Source organism: Physeter macrocephalus, chromosome 4 (genome assembly GCF_002837175.3).
Source record: "Physeter macrocephalus isolate SW-GA chromosome 4, ASM283717v5, whole genome shotgun sequence".
NCBI classification, from domain to species: Eukaryota; Metazoa; Chordata; class Mammalia; order Artiodactyla; family Physeteridae; genus Physeter; species Physeter macrocephalus.
The window spans coordinates 1,111,319-1,129,257 of NC_041217.1; the positions used below are offsets into that span (position 1 = coordinate 1,111,319).

At 62.9% G+C, this 17,939-nt stretch overlaps 2 protein-coding genes across 8 annotated transcripts in view; both read left to right on the plus strand.

Moving 5' to 3' along the window:
• TNNI1 (troponin I1, slow skeletal type) overlaps positions 1–1,984 on the plus strand; it is a 7,658-nt gene extending 5,674 nt beyond the window's left edge. The window contains exons 3-5 of the mRNA XM_055083849.1: positions 207–296; positions 1,462–1,638; positions 1,877–1,984. Of these exons, the coding sequence (XP_054939824.1) occupies positions 207–296; positions 1,462–1,638; positions 1,877–1,984 (375 nt within the window). The remainder of the gene's footprint in view (positions 1–206; positions 297–1,461; positions 1,639–1,876) is intronic.
• Positions 1,985–12,857: 10,873 nt separating this feature from the next.
• The window catches only part of LAD1 (ladinin 1), a 13,373-nt gene continuing 8,291 nt past the window's right edge, over positions 12,858–17,939 (plus strand). For 5 of the 7 annotated variants that reach the window (XM_055083993.1, XM_055083991.1, XM_055083994.1 and 2 more), the window contains exon 1: positions 13,071–13,123. In XM_055083993.1, the coding sequence (XP_054939968.1) occupies positions 13,086–13,123 (38 nt within the window). In that variant the 5' untranslated portion in view covers positions 13,071–13,085. The other 2 variants (XM_055083997.1, XM_055083990.1) reach the window with 2 other exon arrangements.

Genomic DNA, 17,939 nt, shown 5'->3' on the forward strand with positions numbered 1-17,939 from the left:
TCATAAGAAAACTTTTTAGCGATAAGTACATTCGGAAAGGAAAACAAAGGACTTCCACTCAGAGCGAAGGGGTCCATCAGCCCCTTCCACAGCTCAGGTCTTGCCGAGGTGGAGGAGGGGCCGGGCACCCGGCTGGGAGGTGGAAAAGGGGGGCCGGGGGCTGAGCGGCTCCCTCATCTCCCTTCCTGACTCCCCTGCCTCCCCAGGACCTGTGCCGGGACCTGCACGCCAAGGTGGAGGTGGTGGACGAGGAGAGATATGACATCGAGGCCAAGTGCCTGCACAACACCAGGGAGGTGAGCCGGGGCTGGGGGTGACAGGGGCACAGCTGGAGCAGGCTGGCGGGGTGGGACAGGGTGGTATGTGGGGAGGTGGGCGCAGCCGGTGCGGGTCAGGTGGGTGGCGGGTGATGTCTGGGGGTGTCAAGTGGGCATTGACGCGGCAGTTGTGGACCAGGTCCCCCTCCCACTGCCGGGTCTGGGGAGTGGCACTTAGGAAGCTCTGGTCCCTGCACTCCACCCCCCAGGGCTGGAGTTGGGCAGAGAGAAAGTGACGCTTTTCACACAGATGAAAAGCACAGACTTCCTCCAACCTATAAGGTGGGCTCTTCAGTGGAAGAGAAGCCACCCCTTTTATTCACCCACACAAATAATCATAGCCTGTTAATAACACCTTACCTTGCAAACGGCTTTCACGTGCATTGTCCCTTTGACCCTCCCTGCACGCCTGTGGACGGAGTGGGTGCTCTTATCTGCACCTGACAGCTGAGGACACTGAGGTTCAGAGAGGCTGAGAAACTCGGCCCAGGTCACACAGCGGTGACCTGGGATGGGCCCGGCCTCTGACCCTGACTCGTCCCTCAGCACCCCCCCGGCATGGGGCGCGGGGCGTCAGCTCCACCCAGACCCAGCTCTGGTGCGGTGGGCTGAATGCGGGGGACAGGGCTCCTGCTGCTGGAGTGGGCACCTGTTCCAGCAGAGGGGCGGGGAGGGACTGGGGCCACTTCCCTCCTTCCCACTTCTCCCCGGCAGGAATGACGGTCTGTGGGTTCATGGATCCCCCCCGAATTTCCTCCTGAGGTTGCACCCTGGAAGTCCCCCAGGGGGCTCGGACACGGGGTTTATCCATCCTGCTGGACCAGGGCTGTGCCCCCAGTGAGCTGCTCTGAAAGCTCACTGGCAAGGCACTGGTTAGAAGCGGGACTAAGAGGAAGTGGCCCGTCCCACTGCAAAGAGGGCCTCCGAATGACACTTCTGTCTCTTCCCTCCACGGCCGCCACGGCCCACGGAGTTCCCTCTCCGGGTCCCACTCACCCCTGTACCATCAGAATAGGATAGAACAGAGGTGGCTGTTTGCAAGGTGACAGATAGTGGGTCTGGGCGTCCCCGAGGGCCTGGCCTGGAGCCTGGAGAAGTGGGGCCTGGCCGGGGCCCGGAGCCCTGAGCTGCCCCCTCCCCGCAGATCAAGGACCTGAAGCTCAAGGTGCTGGACCTGCGCGGGAAGTTCAAGCGCCCCCCCCTGCGGCGCGTCCGCGTCTCGGCCGACGCCATGCTGCGTGCCCTGCTGGGCTCCAAGCACAAGGTGTCCATGGACCTGCGCGCCAACCTCAAGTCTGTGAAGAAGGAGGACACGGAGAAGGTGAGCCCCCGACTTCACCCGACGCGGCCTCGGCCGGCCCTGCGGCCCCCGCAGGAGCCCCGCCAGCTGGCGGAACGTTCCAGGACCCCTGGGAGACCAAGGGAGGCCTCACCACCCTGTTCTGGGAGAATGAGGGCTGGGATGTCCCACCTCTTAGGGGAGGCTGACTTCCCATCACCCAGCTGCTCCTGCGCAGGGAGGGCCTGGCGCTAAGTGTCCCCTGTGTGGCCGCCCACAGGAGCGGCCCGTGGAGGTGGGCGACTGGAGGAAGAACGTGGAGGCCATGTCCGGGATGGAGGGCCGCAAGAAGATGTTTGACGCTGCTAAGTCCCCGACCTCCCAGTAGAGGTAGGCAGAGCCAGCTCCCCGCCCCCAGGCCCCAGTGTGCAGGGCAGCGGGGGCCCCAGGACGGCGGCTGGCGGGCTGGGCAGGGGGGGCGGGGAAGAGGAGCCCCGAGGCGGCTCAGTCCCGGTCCCCCCGAGACCGTGGGCACACCGTCCCAGCTTCGGGGCCCTTCACCCCCTCACCTGCAGCATTGGGGATGCATCAGCTCCGTGATCCTCCAGGTGTTATCACCTGGGGCGCAGATGACCTGGCCCCTCCCAGGCCTGCTGGATCCGAGACTCTGGGCTGGGATCAGCCTCTGGGTGACTCTGACGCCAGAGCTTGGAGCCCCTGGATTCCACGACCCCCGGGGCCTTCCAGCCCTGACTTTCCACAAGTCTAAAGCACTTTTAACTGCCTCCCGGGGAATCCTGCAAAGCGCCCAGCACTGGTCGGGGGGCTTCCATTCAGAGGAGACGAGGCCATCCACCCTCCGAGGAAGCTGCTGGAGAAAGCAGCAACGTTAGGCCACGAGAAGCCCTCCGTGGGCGTGCGGAGGGCACACGCAACAGGGCAGGGTCTGTCCGATAGCCCTGTCCGTCTGAGAAGCCTCCTGGAGGGGCAAGCTCTGCGAGGATGTGAGGGGGTTGCAGACGCAGGAGGGTGTGTCAGGGGCTGACATGCAGCCAGAGCGCAGAGGTGGGGATTAGCCACGCGTGGGAGGACGCCCAGGCGGGCAGGTGCGCGGGGCCCCATGGGGAGGGACGGTGAGGGGGGGAGAGCTGAGGCTCCTAGGAGCCCCTGTGGACAGCAGCCCAGCCTGGGTGCCGGGGTGAGAAGGCCTGGGAACTGAGGGCTGCCGCCTCTCCGCCCCACAGGCAGCTGGCCAAGCTGTGCTCCGGGTGCCCTGCCGGTTCCTTCCTCCAGCCCCGCCCGCCGGCCTCTCAGCATCCCCTCTGCACTGCAGAGCGCCCCCCGCTCCCACATCTCCCCTCCAGCCTGAGCACCTGCCTGGGAGACTGGGATTAACAGACACAAGAGGGGAGGAGCGGCAGCGTCTGAAGACCTCGCCTGGCTGGCGGGTGGGCTCCCTGGGGCCCCTGGCCGCTGCGGGGCCACCAGGCCACGAGGAGGCATGCACCCTCCGCTCTGTACGTCACGCGCCCGTGGGCGGCACAGCCTCTCCATTAAAGCCATTGTCCTGGTCACTTCTGCAGCTCTGGCTGTAAGCACCTGGGGGAGGGGGAAGGCAGGGAGCCTGCGAGGGAGGCTGTGCTGGGCTTCGGGCAGCAGCCGGGGTCAGCATGGCGGGCCACTTGCTAAGGTCCCCCCGGTCCCCCTTCCGTCTGGTCCGGTGACACCACACAGCACAGCCTCACCCCTGGGTGCTCAGCTCAGCCCAGCCTGACCTGCAGCTGTCAAGGGGCCCCTCCATTCCCAGCCCCTGCCCTGCTGCTCTCACAGGGCCGTTGCCCCGGCTCCCCTCTCCCGGGCGCCCTGGTGCACCTGAGCCTCGGGGCTGAGCACGCAGGTCAGTGCCAGCTTGGCACCTGGCCCAGCCAGGGGGATGCCCTGCAGTTCCACCCCGGCCGCCGGGCAGCGCCTTCTTCACACCTGCCCTGGGCTCTCCCTCCCGCTGGGTCCTGGGCCCTCCCACCGGGTCCTGGGCCAGCCCTGTCCACCTGCACCCCCCTCCCTGTCCTCCCTTCACCCTTCTGACGGACCATGTCCCCCAGGACTGATGCTGTCCCCGGGGGGGGGCAGTCAGTTGTCTGTCCTCTAGGTCAGGTCCTTTCTCCATCCCACTGACATCTGGACCACAGCCCGGTGAGGGGTGCAAGTCTGCTGGGGTGGAATGGGGGGCCTGGGGGCACCCCTGCACACACACGGAGGACGGCGGCTCCCGTGGAGCAGACACCAACGTCTGGGCCAGAGAGGGCCTGGCTTTTCCGGGCGGTGCCGTGTGACTCCTGAGATATGCCTGCGAGGAAGCAGCTGGCCCCCGGCCCGGCCCTTGGCTTTCTGGCCGCCCGGCACCGGCCCCAGGAGAGGCTGGGCTGTGTGAAGAGCCCTCCACCTGCCTGGGAGTCGCTGTTCTACCCTCTGCTCCCAGCGCATTATCTGCCGTAAATGCAGAGCCGGGAGCAAAGTGCAGCACCAGGGGCCCTGGGCCGGGGTCTGGCTCCCGGCCATGCAGCCGGCCAGCCCCTGGAGGACCGGCAGCCCCTGGAGGACCCGCAGCCCGAGATGCGTTGGGGGAAGAGCACTCTGCCCGGGTCCTTGCTGCAAACAGCTCGGTGGGCAGAAAGGCGGACGTGCTCAAAGAAAACAACTCCTAGAAACACGGAAACTCTCAGGCACAGACACACCCAGACACACCCAGAGACACACACACACAGCTAGAGAGCCCGGCGGAGCTGGCCCAGGCACAGGGCCTGCCTTGGGTCTCGCGCCTGGCAGCCACACACACACCCCCTTCCCTGACCCACAGGTCGCTGCGGCCGGCCTGGGTCCGCAGCGTGGCCTCCGCCCTCTGCTTCCTTTCAGCCCTGGGAGATCCTGGCCCCGAGCTGCAAAGGCAGTGCTCGGTTCCGCCCCCGACTATTGACCCGGGGCCCAGCACACCGGGGTCCCCACCCTGCCCTGCAAAGCCAGGCCTGCTCAGAGCAAACACCTGGTGCAGAGAGCCCGTGGGAGGAGGGCCCTCTGGGAAAGGGCCCCAGCCCCACCCGAAGCCCTCCGGGAGGGTGTCCAGTCCCTTCTGCTTCCTGGCAGGGCCAGACCTAGCCTGCCCCCCGTGCAATGGAGCCCTGAGTGGTGGCGGCCAGGGGGCTCTGTCACAGGGCTCCTTGGGGTGGCCGTGGGCGGGGCTGGCTCAGTTGTGGCCACAGCAGGGCCTGGGTGGGAGGCGTGGCCTCTGGAGAGAGAGAACCACGACGCCACCCGGTCCCCACTCAGCACGCAGGGACCCAGCCTGGACGCGAGCAGAGTAGAGCCAGGAGCTGGGCCCCACTGAAGACCAGCGGCCGCAGCACTCGCTCCGCCCCAGGCGCTGCTCCCTGCACCTGGAGCAGCTCTTCAGCCTTCACGACTCCCCAGGAGAGAGGGACCACAGCCACCCCCATTTCACAGACGAGAGCGGTGAGGCACAGAGAGGTTAACACCTTTCCATGGTCACACGGTTAGCAAACGAGGGGCCAGGACTGAACTCAGCTGGTCTGCTAGAGCCCGGCCTCTGAGTCGCCACTTAATGACATGCCTTAGCAGAATCACATCATTACGTTCTCACCAAAACCTAAGGGGTAGACCCTGTTCTTTCGGATTCATTGACACGTGAGGAGACGGAGGTTGGGAGAGCTGAAGTCACTCGCCACGAGTCACGGGCTGTGACAGCTGCAGGCTGGGGACAGGGACCTGGGTCAGCCTGCCTTGGGGGTCGCCCTTTTCTGGGATCAGAGTTGCCTCAACAGAGCCCGACCTGTAACTTTCCAGAAGGGTTGTGGCCGGGGACCAAGGTCAATGCACACACACCTTGGAGTTTGCCTGTCCCCAGAGAGGAGAGGACGTTCAAATGAGATGCAAATGCACCCAAATGGGAAAAGGGGCCGGCCTTCTCCAACAGCAGGCACGCAGACCTATAGCAGCAGCTGGGCCAGCAGCTGGAGGGGGAGCTCCTGCCTCCTGCAAGGAACGACCAGGGCAGAACGCCACCTGCTACACCCCTGCCTGCCCCAGAGCCTCAGGAGGCCGGCCGCCCCCCAGGTCTCTATATCCACGGGGCAGGAGGCCGAGCCCACCGTCTGTCTGGGGCCCACCTCGCAGCAGGATGGTCAGGGCAGGCTCAGGCTCAGGGCTGCGGGGACTGGAGTGTCCTGCCAAGGAGGGAGCCCGTTAAACATTAGCCCCAATGGCCCCCCACGAAGCGAGTCAGGCTCCCCGCAGGGCTCCTGGCTGGCCAGGCTTGTTCCAGGTGGGTGACCAAGCTGCTGAAGCCTGGGACAGGCCGCTGGGACCAGTGCGGACGGCGGCCGCCTCTCCTGACCCCAGCAGGGCTCCCTCCTCAGCAGCCCTAACGCCGGCCAGCGGGCCCTCCGCTGGAGGTGAGTGACGGCAGCTCTACCCCGAGACACACCCCTAAGCGGGTCCCGGAGGCCACAGCTGAGCAGCGCAGCCCCCATCTGCCCGTGGCTCTGGTGCACAGGGCTGTAGCCGGCTTCCGGACGCCCAGAGAGGGAGACTGAGTTGCTCAAGGTCACAGGACTAACCAGGGGGACAGAACAGGGCCCTGGACTCCCCGTAGGTGGACAGAGCTCTGGTCTCCCGGCCAGAGGCAGTGGTGCGGGGGCCTGAGCGGGTGGCCCGCCTCTGGCCCCGGGTCGGCACCCACCTGGCTCCACCGGTTGAAACGGGCTGGTTGAGCCCCACCCTTGGCTTTGGGCTCAGGAGAGAAGTACGGCCACACCTGGATGCCAGGGCAGGTTTTCCTAACCCGGGAGCCCCAGGGAGGGGAGAGAGAGAGAGAGAGAGAGAGAGAGAGCGAGAGCGTATGCACTCGTGGCCTTGGCTTTGGGCTCAGGAGAGAAGTACGGCCACACCTGGATGCCAGGGCAGGTTTTCCAACCCGGGAGCCCCAGGGAGGAGAGAGAGAGAGAGAGAGAGAGAGAGAGAGAGAGGGAGAGAGCGTGGACTCCCCGTAGGTGGACAGAGCTCTGGTCTCCCGGCCAGAGGCAGTGGTGCGGGGGCCTGAGCGGGTGGCCCGCCTCTGGCCCCGGGTCGGCACCCACCTGGCTCCACCGGTTGAAACGGGCTGGTTGAGCCCCACCCTTGGCTTTGGGCTCAGGAGAGAAGTACGGCCACACCTGGATGCCAGGGCAGGTTTTCCAACCCGGGAGCCCCAGGGAGGAGAGAGAGAGAGAGAGAGAGAGAGAGAGAGAGAGAGAGAGAGAGCGAGCGCGTATGTACTCGTGGCCGTCCATCGGAAGGGTTGAGGCTGGTGTGTGTGCCCGTGTGCCCGCGAGCCCGCGTGCCCGCGAGGGTGGTGGCTTGCTTGCCCTTCAGTGTGATGGATGCCCACATGGCCCTCATTTTAGAATTTTCCAGATGCAATTCTCCTGGTTGGATCTCTGTGACCCAACTTTCTACTTCTCCACTGCCCACTGAGGAAACCGGGCTACCGCCATGAAGTTTCCATAAAGCTACATGTATTCAGTGAAAAGCGTTCTCCTTTTCTCAAGTAGGCATATGCCTTAATCCTATTATTTGGGTATCAAGATACCCTGTACTTATGGGGTGGGCGCACCGGAAGTGGTAATTGTTGTCTTCTAGTTTCTTACCTCAAAAAACAAAATGGTGGCAACACCATTTGCGTATTCATATTTTGAAAAGTATTATTAGTTTGTGAAAGCCAAAGCCAGGGAACCACTGCCCTGGATTCTTTAGGGGGTGGGTCTTACCGCCCGGTCACAGTCAGGCTGTGACTTCCAACCCCGCTGGCCTGGGGCCGGGGATCCCCTGGTCTCCACTCTGGCCTCTTTGGGAAAAAAGAAGCTGCCTTATGTCCTGTGTAGACAGGGGTTGGGGGCCGGGGATTCCAGAGCCCGGTGTCTTCCTTGGGAGCGGAAGAGCGGGGGGGCTCCCTCCTCACACCGGCCGGGGAGTCTTGAAAACTCCCCTCCTGGACCGGGGGTTCCCAGGGTGACAAGCCCTGCCTTCCTGGATTCTCCCCAGGGGAGGCGGCCGGCACACTTACAGTTATTAACACAGGCACAGAATTATACGGTGAACACCTCTGTGCCAACCACTCATTTTAAGAACTAGGGAACCGCGATTCAATATCTAGTAATCATCTATAACAGAAAATAATCTGAAAATAAGTAAGTAAATAATTATATAAATATATACGTATAACTGAATCACTTTGCTGTACACCTGAAACTAACACGATATTGTAAATCAACTATACTTCAATTCAAAAAAAAGAACTAGGTTACTGCAAATGCTTTTGAAGCCCATGCGCACCCCTCTCCAACCATAACACTTCCCCTCCACAAAGGTAAAAGCGATCCTCAGTTTTGCGTGTTTTATTCCCCTGGTTCTCGATGTTTCCGGCTCCCAAAACAATGCATTGCATCTTTTTTGTCAACCTGACATAAATGCATGCTTTCTTTTTTTGTTTGTTTGTTTGTTTAAATAAATTTATTTCCTGTAACTTTGCTCTGTTTAGAAAATGTAGTTTTTGTTCAGTTATGAGCACAATCCTTAAAGGATGGTGGATTATTGGCTAGCTTAATGGATGGAATAGGAAAGTGGAAAGTGTAAAATGTCAGGAAACATACATTCAGAGCTAGATAAGTTTGTTCTCTGAACCTAAACTGGCTAATCCATTAAACACAATCTCCTCAGAAAAAAGCATGAAGCTTCTACTTACTGATACATAGGGTTTCCTCATTCACATAAAAGTAGATATACCAACTAACCTAGAAGCTAGCTGAAATACAAAGAAGAAATCCCATTTAGAAGAATACCCCAGTGTCAAGATAAAATGCATGCATTTAAACGCAGTCCATCTGGTTGAAAGTTGGCACAAGATACTAAATTCTTCCCCCAAATAGAAAGCACAAACGAAGATTGGGGAGGAGCCTCACTTTATGCTCTTGCTCTCAAATTGCTTAGCGGGGGCTTCCCTGGTGGCGCAGCGGTTAAGAATCCGCCTGCCAATGCAGGGGACACGGGTTCGAGCCCTGGTCCGGGAAGATCCCTCCCACATGCTGCGGAGCAACCAAGCCCATGGGCCACAACTACTGAGCCTGCATTCTAGAGCCCGTGAGCCACAACTACTGAGCCCACGTGCCACAACTACTGAAGCCCGTGCGCCTAGAGCCCGTGCTCCACAACAAGAGAAACCACTGCAAAGAGAAGCCCTCACACCGCAACGAAGAGTAGCCCCCGCTCGCCGCAACTAGAGAAAGCCCGCGCGCAGCAACGAAGACCCAACGCAGCCGTAAATAAAGAAATAAATAAAAATTGCTTAGCACTCCTCCACTTGCGAATACACTTGAGACAGTAGGCGTGGCTGCAGTTGGAGAGGGTCCCGAAGCGGCGCTCGCTGGGGCTGGTTTCTCATAGGCCACCTCCACGCAGATCCCACACACCACGTCCTTGCCGCGCCGCACAGCAGACAAGAGCTCCGTGTCCTTCTCACGGGCCTCGAAATGCATGCTTCTGCCTTGCAGTTCATTAGAGGGGAAGATTGTAAAATTCACCCCTGTGAAAGGACGAAATGACGAAATACCACCATTCGCTCACCCTTTTTCCTGTGACTAGACCTCTGGGTGGTCTCCGGAGTTTCGCTACTGTAACCAGTGCTACTCTGGATGTTCCGAGCTCCTGCGGGTGCCCGTGGCCAAGGAGCCGGGCCATCGGCGCTTGCTGGTTCCCAGGTACACTCCTGCGGTGACCTACCATCGGGGTGACCCAGATCCTGGAGAAGAAGGGTCCGGGATGCTGAGGCGCTCCGGCCCAGCCTCCCAGGTGACACAGAAGGGATCTTGGGCCGTCTGGGGTTTCCTGTTCTCCTTCCCAAAGCAAGTCAGCGCAGTTCTGTAAACCTACCATGCTAAGTGCTAGTGTAGACACGGGGTGAATGAACCACTCCTGCTCTCCCCAAGACGCTCAGGGCGTTGGAACAGGGGCACGGATGCCCTGAGCGCCACCCCTGCCCTTGTGACTGTCCCCTTCTCCCGCCCGCCCCGCACAAGCCCTCGGACGCCGTGGAAAATGCAGGCCGGGCTGTCCTGAGCCCCGCCCCGGCGTCCGGCCATGTGCTGGACAGCCCCCCGGGCTGTCCTTGGGGCCCTCACATTCCAGGGGCGCTGCGGCCCACCTCACAGGGCGCAGACAGCCCCCCACCAAGAGCTCTCGGGCCCCAGGCGAGGCCCCGCGGGCTAAGGTCGCCCGCCTTAGCCTTCACTGGCCCCTCAAGCTAGCAAGTGGGAGTCAGCTGGCCCTCTCCCCTCCACCCAGCAGCCAGCCCCGTGGCCACTCGGCTGCCAGACCTGCGGCCAGCCCCTCCTCCCCCTCCTCTGTGCTCAAGTCCTTCCTCTCTTTATGGACTTAAGAGCAGTCCCCTCGGTGGTGGTCTCGCCGCTCCAGCCTGGTCAGTCTTGCTCTCCAAGTCTCGGGGGCCTTCCCACTCAGAGGCCATCTGCCTTGTCATTTTCAGCTGTTGTGCAGGGTCATGGCCAAGTCCTGAGCTCAGGGCAGCATGGGGACCCCTTTCCCGGGGCCGTGACGGGCACACGATGCTTCGGGCACACGAGCCCCTCTCCTTGCGGAACCACCTTCCGCTCGAGGCCCCACATCCCCGTTCACGCCCCATCCCGCAGCGGGTCCCTCGCCCCCTTCTCTGATGAGCGAGTTCCACCCAACCTTCCAGCCCAACCCAGATGTTCCCTCCCCTTGCAGCATTCCCAATCCCTCCATTAGAATTAATCTCTCCTGACGACAGTTTCCATTTTCATCACAGCCTGTCTTGAACACGGCTTGCATGCAAGGACGCTTAGGAGTACATGTGTGTACCTATGCTTATGCACACGTGTGCGTATATGCATGCTTATGCACACGTGTGCGTACGCATGCTTAGGAGCACGCGTGGATTAGGAGAACGTGTGGATGTGCACCAGCATGCGTGTGCCTCCATTGCCAAACTGGGACTGTCTTGGGGTCAGGAACCGAGTCCCCGCCGTCTCTGTGTCGTTGAAAGCCAGCGCTGTTTGCTGATTGTAGCAGGTAGAATTATGTTCCCGCCCACAAAAAAATGGTCAACCCCTAAACCCTGGTAGCTGTGCATGCGACCTCACCGGGAAATCGGGTCTTTGCAGATGTGATCAAGTTTAAATGTGGTCATGTTGGATCAGGGTGGGCTGTAATGCAAGGACGGATGTCTTGATAAGAAGAGGGAACTTCGGACGCGGGCACAGAGACACCGGGACGGTTCCCTGGGACTCTGCAGAAGGCAGACGTGGAGTCACGTGGTGGCAGGCCCAGGGTTGCCAGCCCCCACCAGCAGCAGGAAGACAGACGCAAAGAAAGGTCCTGCCCTAGAGCCTCTGGAGGGAGCATGGCTCTGCTGACGGACTTCTAGCCTTCAGAACTGTGGGAAAATAAATATCTGTTGTTTTTAAGCCACCTAGTTGGTGACACTTTGTCACCGCAGCCCTGACATAGCACCAAGCACAGTGCCTGGCACACAGGAAGGGTCTAGTGAATATACAGTGCCCGCTCTCAAGGAACTTTTGGGGTGCTAACACATAATTCACTTTTCCTTACTTCTGGAGTTGTCTAGACACCAGTCTTCCGTGTCTTTGGCTTTCTGTGTCCATAGACAGGGTGCTGGAGTTTGGGCTTTTAGAGACACCGCTGACTGTCCGCTGGTTTCATGAAGTGCCCCTGGAAAGGCCAGGCTTCAAATGACTGGGATCATTTGTCCTTCTGTGTTGAGATGTCACCACTGACAAACCAGGGGAAGGACATTCCCTAGGTCCCCAGGGGTCAGCAGGCTCCCCAGGAAGGGTTGAGCCCCAAATCCCAGCATCCAGGGACCCGGGTCATTACCAGCCCCTCTTTCTCTTTCCCTGGAAGAGCCAATGGCCCAGGGCCGGCCTTGGCCTCTGCAGGGGTCTTGTCAGCTCTCCCACTACTCACCCCAGGATCACCAGCACGCAACCACGGACTCATGTGATCCCCACAACCTGGAAGGAAGCTGGGCAAAGTATCATTCTTCCCACTACACACATGAGGAAACAGGAGATTTGCCCCACCTCACATGTGTCATACATGTCAGAGCCCAAAGCCCCGTCTCCAGGCCCCCAGTCCAGCTCTCATTCCTTGAACCTCACTCCTCACCTCCTTTGGCCAAGAAGGAAGGCTCCCTGGAGGAGGGGGCATTTGGGGACGGAGATGCCTTAGCAGGCTAACTGTGCGTGTGTGTCCCAGCTTCTGCTTAGCCGCTGGCTTGCCCTTTACTGGGAGATCTCAGAGCTGGAGGGTATTGTAGAGACCACCAGCTCTGGATCAGTGCTACAGGGAGGCCAGGCTGGTCAGCGAGACTCAGCAGGACAGACGCTGTCAGTTCGGGCTCCCTCTTCTCCTGCTGGCGCCTGGGGCTGCACCAGTGCTGATGCATCGGGAAGATAAGACTCGGCGACTTGGGGACTGACCATCCCTGGTCTCCCCAAGGCTGGCACCCAGGCGGGCGGCGCGTGGCACCCGGCAGCCGGATGAGCACTTAAAGGGAGCCAGGTGGTGCCTCACTTTTGCTCCAAAACTCCAGTGCTAGTTCCCTGTCCACTGCTCCCTTCCGGGGAGAGCCGAGCTTCCCCCGCCTGGTTCCACACCCAGCCCCTCCAGCCCAAAGTCCAGACCAGCCTGCGAGGAGACCGCCTCCGACGTCTCGGCTTTTTCAGAAACGGAGGCATTCCAGGGTGTGCAGAATGGAACCCAGGCTCTCCTTTCGGGAGGGGTGGGCTTTGCCCCGGGCGTGCCTGCAGTTTTGCGCGCGGCGCAGAGGAAGCGCGCCCCGCGCTCTCCCGGGGTCTCGGTGGGTGCGGCGGGCCGGAGCGCAGGGCCGGGAGGGCTCTCCAGACCCCAGACGCGCGCCGGCTCCCACCTGCCCGCGCGCCTCCCGTCTGGGATTCTCGGGGCCGAGCCGGGTGGCGGGCGGAGAGCGGGCCCGTCCCCGGGCCCCGGCCCCGGACCGCGGCACTTGCGGGAGGGAGCGGCCGGGCGGGCTGGTCGGACAGGTCCCGAGCAGGAAGTCCCCACCCCCTCCCCGCCCCGCGCGGCCCGGCTCTTGTCCACCCGTCCGTCCGTCCGTCCGCACGTCGGTGCGGCGGCCTGTCCTGGGCGCGCGGCAGGGCGGCCGGGGCGGGGCCCGGGGCGGCTCCTTCTGCGACGCGCCCACCCACAGGCCAATCCGGGGCAGCAGGCGGCGCGCGGCTGCGCGGGACGCAGGCCGCGGGGATAAGAGGCCAGGTGAGCCTACCTGCGCCGGCAGCGGGTGGGGTGCGCGCGGGGCGGCGCCGGGCGGACACGAGGCACGCGGCGGGCGCGCGGGCTCCGGCGGCATGTCAGTCAGCAGGAAGAACTGGGCCGCGCTGTCCAGGTGAGCCCGGGGGCCTGGCCGCTCCCGGGGGCGACAGAGGCGGGGCCACGCCCGGCAGCTCGCAGGTGTGCCGGCTGCCCCACCGCCTCCTTCCTCCCTTGGGGGCTGAGGCACGAGCAGGGCGCCTGGGGTGGGCCGTCGGCCCTAGAGGCCGGTTCGGGGCACTGGGGAGGCGTTCTGGAGTTATGGCCCAGCCGCATTTCCCGAGAAGCCCCCCGACGGCCCGCGTTTCTCTGTAGAGAGTTTGAGGGGCCCCGCCCGGGGAGGAGGAGGGGGCGCCGTGCCAGGAGCGGGGCGCACCACCGTGGAGCGTTGTGAATAGCACCGGGGGGGGGGGGACACAGATCCCCTCCCACTGATGAGGCTCAGGTTCCGAGTGTGGCGTTTTGGGGTGGGGTCTGGGCTGGGTGACCTCACGACAGCTTCTGCCCCCCTCTGGGCTTCAGCCTTTATCTGTGAGCTTGTCCTTCCCAGGGTCTGGGCGCTGGGTGTCGTATCCCTGCCTGCAGGACATCCTGTCAGCGTCAGAGAAGCCTGGGGGCGTGTCCAGAAGGCAGCCCCCCTCATGTGGTTGGTGACCCCTGCGTTCCTTGGGGCCACCCTGCACCTCCCCGCAGAGGCGCTTCCCGAGCACCTGCGACCCCCCCCACTGCCCCCTCGGGAGATTGAGGCCCACGTAGTAGATGGATCGGAGCCCGGAAGGCTCTAGCGGGTAGAAGCTGAGCCGTCTCAGGTGGGCGTGTGGGTGGAGGCCCAGGTTGCCTTTACAGGCGTGGAGCAGCCCCTCCCAGGCCTTCCCCAGCAAGGCCTCTGGCTCTCCCCACCCCCTTCCCAAGGGCTCTCGAGCTTCTCCAGAGCCGGGGGCCTCCCAGACCCTCAGACCTCACTGCTCTGAAGCACAGTTGCCCGGTCACCCCGCTGCAGAGGGGCCCGCGGGGTCTAGCGAGGGGGAGGATACGCCCCAAGAAAGGACGAGCTCAGTGCCCTGGACAGGGGCCCGGCCGCCTCAGAGGCTGGACACACCCAGGGAGGGTCTGTACTGCGGGTGGAGCCGGGGGTCAAGGTCTCGGACTCTGCGTGCGGGTCATGGTGCCTCACGGTGCCGGCGTTGGCGTTGACGTGGGAGAGCCTCTGCTTCCAGGCGGGGCCCGTCTGTGTTGGGGTGTGTAGCGCGGACACGTCCGGCTGGATGGTGGGTTCTGACGTTGCCGAGTTTGGGAGTCCGAGTCCGTTCGGATGTCCGTTGAAGACCACAGCGCAGGGCGTTGGGTTAAAAGCACAAGCAGGCGTGGCTGAGTCAGGGGCCCCCGGTCTGCTGGGACGTGTGTGACGCCGTGTCTGAGACATGCCCGGATGTGTGTCAGGGTGCGTGCCAGGTGCCAGTGGGGCGCCGGAACTTTGAAAGTGCGAGCAGGGCCTGGTCTTAGCTGGTCCCCTGCTCAGATGGCCCCAGTCTTCCGTGGCTGCAGGGGGGGTCCGGGGGGGGGCGATCGCCCCGGGCAGCAGCCCCGGCCCTGCCCCCTGGCCCTCCCCCGCCCTGTGGGCAGACACAGCTGTGGCCAGCGCTCACCCCGTGAGGCAGCTGGAGCCGAGGACCCTCCCGCGCCGCTCCCTGGCGAACAAGCCTCAGCTGGCGGGAGGGAAGGGCCGTGAGTCACTGTCAACGGAGCGTCCCGGGCCCTCCCGGCGGCGGATCTGGGGGGGCGCTGAGGACGGCGCGACGAGCGTGGCCCCAGACAGGGCCCAGGTGGGCAGCTGCCGCCCGTCCTTGGCGAGTAGAAACTCAGATGCTCTAGCCCCGGGGCGGGGCAGTGGTGAGCTGCCTGGCCGGGTGCCCTGATCAGCAGCCTTGCCCTCTCCCCCCTGGGCTGGCCTGGACAGGGTGAGGCTGGGCGGGCTCGTCCGCGGGGGCCGAGGGGTGGGTCTGGAGCAGCCGGGGGTTAATCATCTCCCTGCCTGGGTCTTGAGCAGCCCTGCCACCTGCCGAGCTGCTCGGTTCTCCCTGACACCTCTCCCTAGACCAGCAGGGCTGGGAGGGACCTCATGGACCACCCAGCGTGGCCCCCCGTCGCGCGGAAGGCCTGTGCCCCTCAGGGGCTGCAGACTGGCCCAAGGTCACGCGGCTGATCAGAGCTGCGTCTCTCAGCCCCGTGCCGGGCCTGAGCTCCCTTTTCTCCTTCCCAGTTCTGCAAATCCTTGCTCTTTGAGCCCCAGGCTTCCACAGAATGCTCTGGGGCAGCCTTCACACCCTTCCCCTGCTTTAACCGGGGCAGCTGAGCCTCGGTCTGTCGTATAATGGGCTCCTATGTGCGATTCAACTGGGGAAAGAAGGGTTCCCCTGGTGAACCTGCCAGCGCTTACACCCCTGCACTCAGCTACTGCTGAGCCAGTGGGTAGACCTCAGGAAGAGTGGCCCCTGGGAGAAAGCAGAACCAGCCGTGGCCTGAGCCGCAGGGCAGAAGGTCTTCCATAGCTAGTTAAGGGAAAAAGAGGTCCCCTGCCCTAAGAACGGAGCTGGTGAGCTCGGGAGTAGGGAGGCTAGCAGGCCCACCTGGGGGCAGAGAGGGACGTGTGTCCCCAGAGGAGGGCCAGGAGGTGGCGGAAAGGGCTGCCGAGAGGGAGCGGGTGGCGGGGCGGCTGGGACTCCCTGGGGTGCGGGACCCACACGGTCCACCCTGGCCGGGCCCTGGCGCTCGAGAGGGCGACGTGTGGGCTGCTGGGTGTCCCCAAACCTGCTTCCCCGGGCTGCGCCGCGAGCTCAGGCCCGCGCTGGGCTGGAGGGTCCCACACCTTCCGACGCCCTCCCGGACTCCCCTTCCTCCCCTTCCCCCCGCTGCCCCTTCAGCGGCTGGGCTCCCCAGAAGGTGGCAGCGCGTCCTTCCTGGCGTTTAGCCTTGTGCTTAAGAGGCTGGCCTATGTGGGCAGCTTGGTTCCTTCTTTTAGTAGCTGGCCTGTCCTGGGAAGGTTATTGACCTCCACGAGCCTCAGAGCCCTCGCCTGCAGAATGGGGGTGACCCCCCCGTCCCCCAGGGTTGCCGGGGGCCTCTTGTCAGAGGTGTCTGTGAGCCGCTGGCACCAGCGCCCGGTGTGGTCTGAGCACACGTCCGAGCCCTCACTTCTGCCGTGCTCCTGCAGGCCCTTAGTTACTGTTTGTTTATTCCTGGGGCTCCTGCGGAGCCGCCCAGAAGCCTGGCTGTCCCCCCTCCTGCCCTCTCCTCCCCATTTTCTCCTCTTTAGAGGAGGAGCTCTTTGCTTGGTGGAGATAACGTTTCTCCTGGGGCGGGGGTGAGGGGTGACCACGTCACCTGGGTGAGCGGCGGGGTCTTGGGGCAAAGCTGGGGGTCACTCGAGGACGGGCCCCGAGACCCTCAGGGCAAGGACCCGCCTGGGGTGAGTCACTTCCCGAGACCAGGCTCTGACAGGTCACACACCGACTCGTCCCAGGTCCCACAAGCAAACCGGTGGCTCCCCTGAGGGCTGAGCGGCCTGTGTGGCCCAAGGAACCCCGGGGGCTCCAGCCCAGACGCGCCTGTCGGGGGAGGAGCCCCCGCTCGGTGGGCCGGTCTCCCTCGGGGGGCGGGGGGACGGTCCCTCAGCTTTGCAGGGCACAGCTGACCCCAAACTGTGCACTCAGTTAGGTGGGTCCAGAGGAAGCGAGCTGAAGTGGGCCTTTCTCACCTGGACCCGGGCATCGAGGAAGGGGTGGGGCATCGGGGCCTGGCCGGAGGGAACCATGGGTTCCCGGGGAGTGAGTGAGTGAGTGAGTGCGTGATCACGGAGGCCCGGGGAATCTGGTTTAAACCCCGTGGTCAAGGCCGTGGGCCCCGCCCCATTCCCCACGCAGGTGGGGTACAGACCTGAGAAGCAGGAGGAACTGAGGTTTGCGCCAAGAGCTACCCTGACATCAGGCTTGGGAGGTTCTGGAAGGTTGCCTGGGGCGACGGGCAGATTGCCGTTGGGGGGCGCCTAGGATTTGCTCCCCCTTTGTGCTCTTGCTTATCAAGGCAGGGGATCTGGTGAACCCCCTCCCCAGGGGGGAGGAGCACCCTGCCCTCTGAAGTTGACACTTGCACTTGGTCCCACATTTGGTGGCACTTGTGCGTTCCGTTGCCATGGTGGATGCGCCCCGTCCTGTGGTCTTTTCTCTCCCTGCAGGGCAACTTCTTCACACTTTCTTTTCAAACCTTTCGTACCCTCTCTGGTCTGCCTCATTTGCCCATCTTTAAAAAGAAAAGGAGACTTGAGATCTGTGTGTTTATTGTATGTAAATTACACCTCGATTAAGACAGCCATCTGTGCGCGCAGGTCCTTCTCCAGGCACTGGCTCTTCTCGGTGGCTTTTCTTCTCCTTCAACCTTCTCGGCAGAGTTGCCGGCCGTCACCAGCTCCTCTTTCTCGGGTCCCCTTCTCCCCTTACTTGTCCAGCCGGGCTCTTTCTAAGGGTCCGGAAGCCTCTGTGCTCAACACTGCCTCCTGGTGGTCTTACCCTCCCGGCGGTGTGGACAGGGCTGGCTCCTCCTCCGGGTCGGCTCCTCCCGGGTTTCCTCCTCTGCCGCCGCCTCTCCCACTGCCGCGGGCATCTCACCAAAGCCCTTCCTCCCTCATGGTCCCCATCCTTCTAAGAGCAGCACCAGGAGCTGCTCAGGCCAGAAAATCTAGTTTTCCTTGATTTTTCTCATTTCCTCGCCCCTCATCCCCATCCAGCCCACCAGCAAACCCAGTGGGCTCTGTCTTCAAAATGTGTCCCGAATCCCTCACTTTTCCCATCTCACTGTCGCCACCCCAGCTCACGTCACCGTAGCTCGCGCCCTGGCAA